This window comes from Egretta garzetta, unplaced genomic scaffold, assembly GCF_000687185.1.
Source record: "Egretta garzetta isolate BGI_Z169 unplaced genomic scaffold, ASM68718v1 scaffold562, whole genome shotgun sequence".
NCBI lineage: Eukaryota > Metazoa > Chordata > Aves > Pelecaniformes > Ardeidae > Egretta > Egretta garzetta.
The window spans coordinates 100,847-102,234 of record NW_009258769.1 but is presented as its reverse complement, the minus strand read 5'-3'; the positions used below and the strand labels follow the sequence as shown (position 1 = coordinate 102,234).

At 52.4% G+C, this 1,388-nt stretch overlaps 1 protein-coding gene across 1 annotated transcript in view; it reads left to right on the top strand.

Moving 5' to 3' along the window:
- LOC104135688 (olfactory receptor 14A16) overlaps positions 1 to 550 on the top strand; it is a 1,400-nt gene extending 850 nt beyond the window's left edge. Inside the window, exon 2 of the mRNA XM_035889060.1 lies at positions 1 to 550. Within this exon, the coding sequence (XP_035744953.1) occupies positions 1 to 550 (550 nt within the window).
- The last annotated feature ends 838 nt before the right edge of the window (positions 551 to 1,388 follow it).

Genomic DNA, 1,388 nt, shown 5'->3' with positions numbered 1-1,388 from the left:
GGGCAGCAGAGCTTGTGTCCACATGGCAGCAGCTGCCTGGGGCAGTGGGTTTCTCTATTCTCTCCTGCACACGGCCAATACGTTTTCCATACCCCTCTGCAAGGGCAATGCTGTGGACCAGTTCTTCTGTGAGATCCCCCAGATCCTCAAGCTCTCCTGCTCAGATGCCTACCTCAGGGAGGTTGGGCTTATTGTGGTCAGTGTCTGCATTGTATTTGGGTGTTTTATTTTCATTGTGCTGTCCTATGTGCAGATCTTCAGGGCCGTGCTGAGGATCCCCTCTCAGCAGGGACGGCACAAAGCCTTCTCCACGTGTGTCCCTCACCTGGCTGTGGTGTCCCTCTTTATCATCACTGGCATGTTTGCCTACCTAAAGCCCCCCTCAGTCTCCTCACCATCTCTGGATCTGGTGGTTAGTGTCTTGTATTCAGTTGTGCCTCCAGCAGTGAACCCCTTCATCTACAGCATGAGGAACCAGGAGCTCAAAGATGCACTCAAGAATCATTTAGTGTTCTTCAACAAGAATAATCTCCCATCTCTTCACAAATGATTTCCAATGTATCTTCAAAACCTCCCATGCTTTGGGTATTTCATCTGTGATAATCATATTTGCACATGAACAACAGCATCCACTCCTCTTCTTCAGAAGCATGAACCCTGTCTGTCTGACCCAGAGGTCTTTGTACATCTGTCTTATGCAATGGCATAGTTGGCCCCCCCGTGTCTCATCTCTGTAATAAAAGTGGGCTTCAGCGGTGCTGCTCTCTTGGATGTTTGTGTCTTCCTCCAAAGCTGAGCTCAGGATCAGGCTGGGGAAATTGGCCCCACAAGGCCGTGCTGCTGTGCTTTGGTCCTCCATGTGTTTAGGGGCGGAGGGCATGGGGTGATGTGTTAGGGGAGTGAGCTTTCAATGGTGGCCTCTTTACGTGGCCACTTCCAGCACTGGCTGCTCTCCACACGTTTATGGGTGAGTTTTGCTGCACGGCCATTTCCCTCCTGCTGCTGGTCTCAGTGCCTGCACTGGGGGAATGACCAGCCTTGCTCGACTTCTCTCCTTCTCCAGATCCTGACAGGCCCCAGAGCAGGGATATCTGTGAAACACCACATGGGATATGGATAGGGATGGGAGGTTCCAGGACCTGCAGGAGGCTGTCAGACGTAGAAGGAACAGAACGGTGACAGGGAACAAGGGGGTGTCATGGAGATCATGCAAGAGAAAGTATTCCTTCACACCAAATACACTCTTTGCCATGCTGTGCCTGCACAGTGGGTCCATGGGATTGTGTGTGGGACAGTGGGGCTGGGCTGGCACAGGACAGGGCACTGACAGGGCATGAATCAGCTGCCAGGGGGTGAGCACCTGGAGTTGGTGGCTGCAAGAAGAGTCA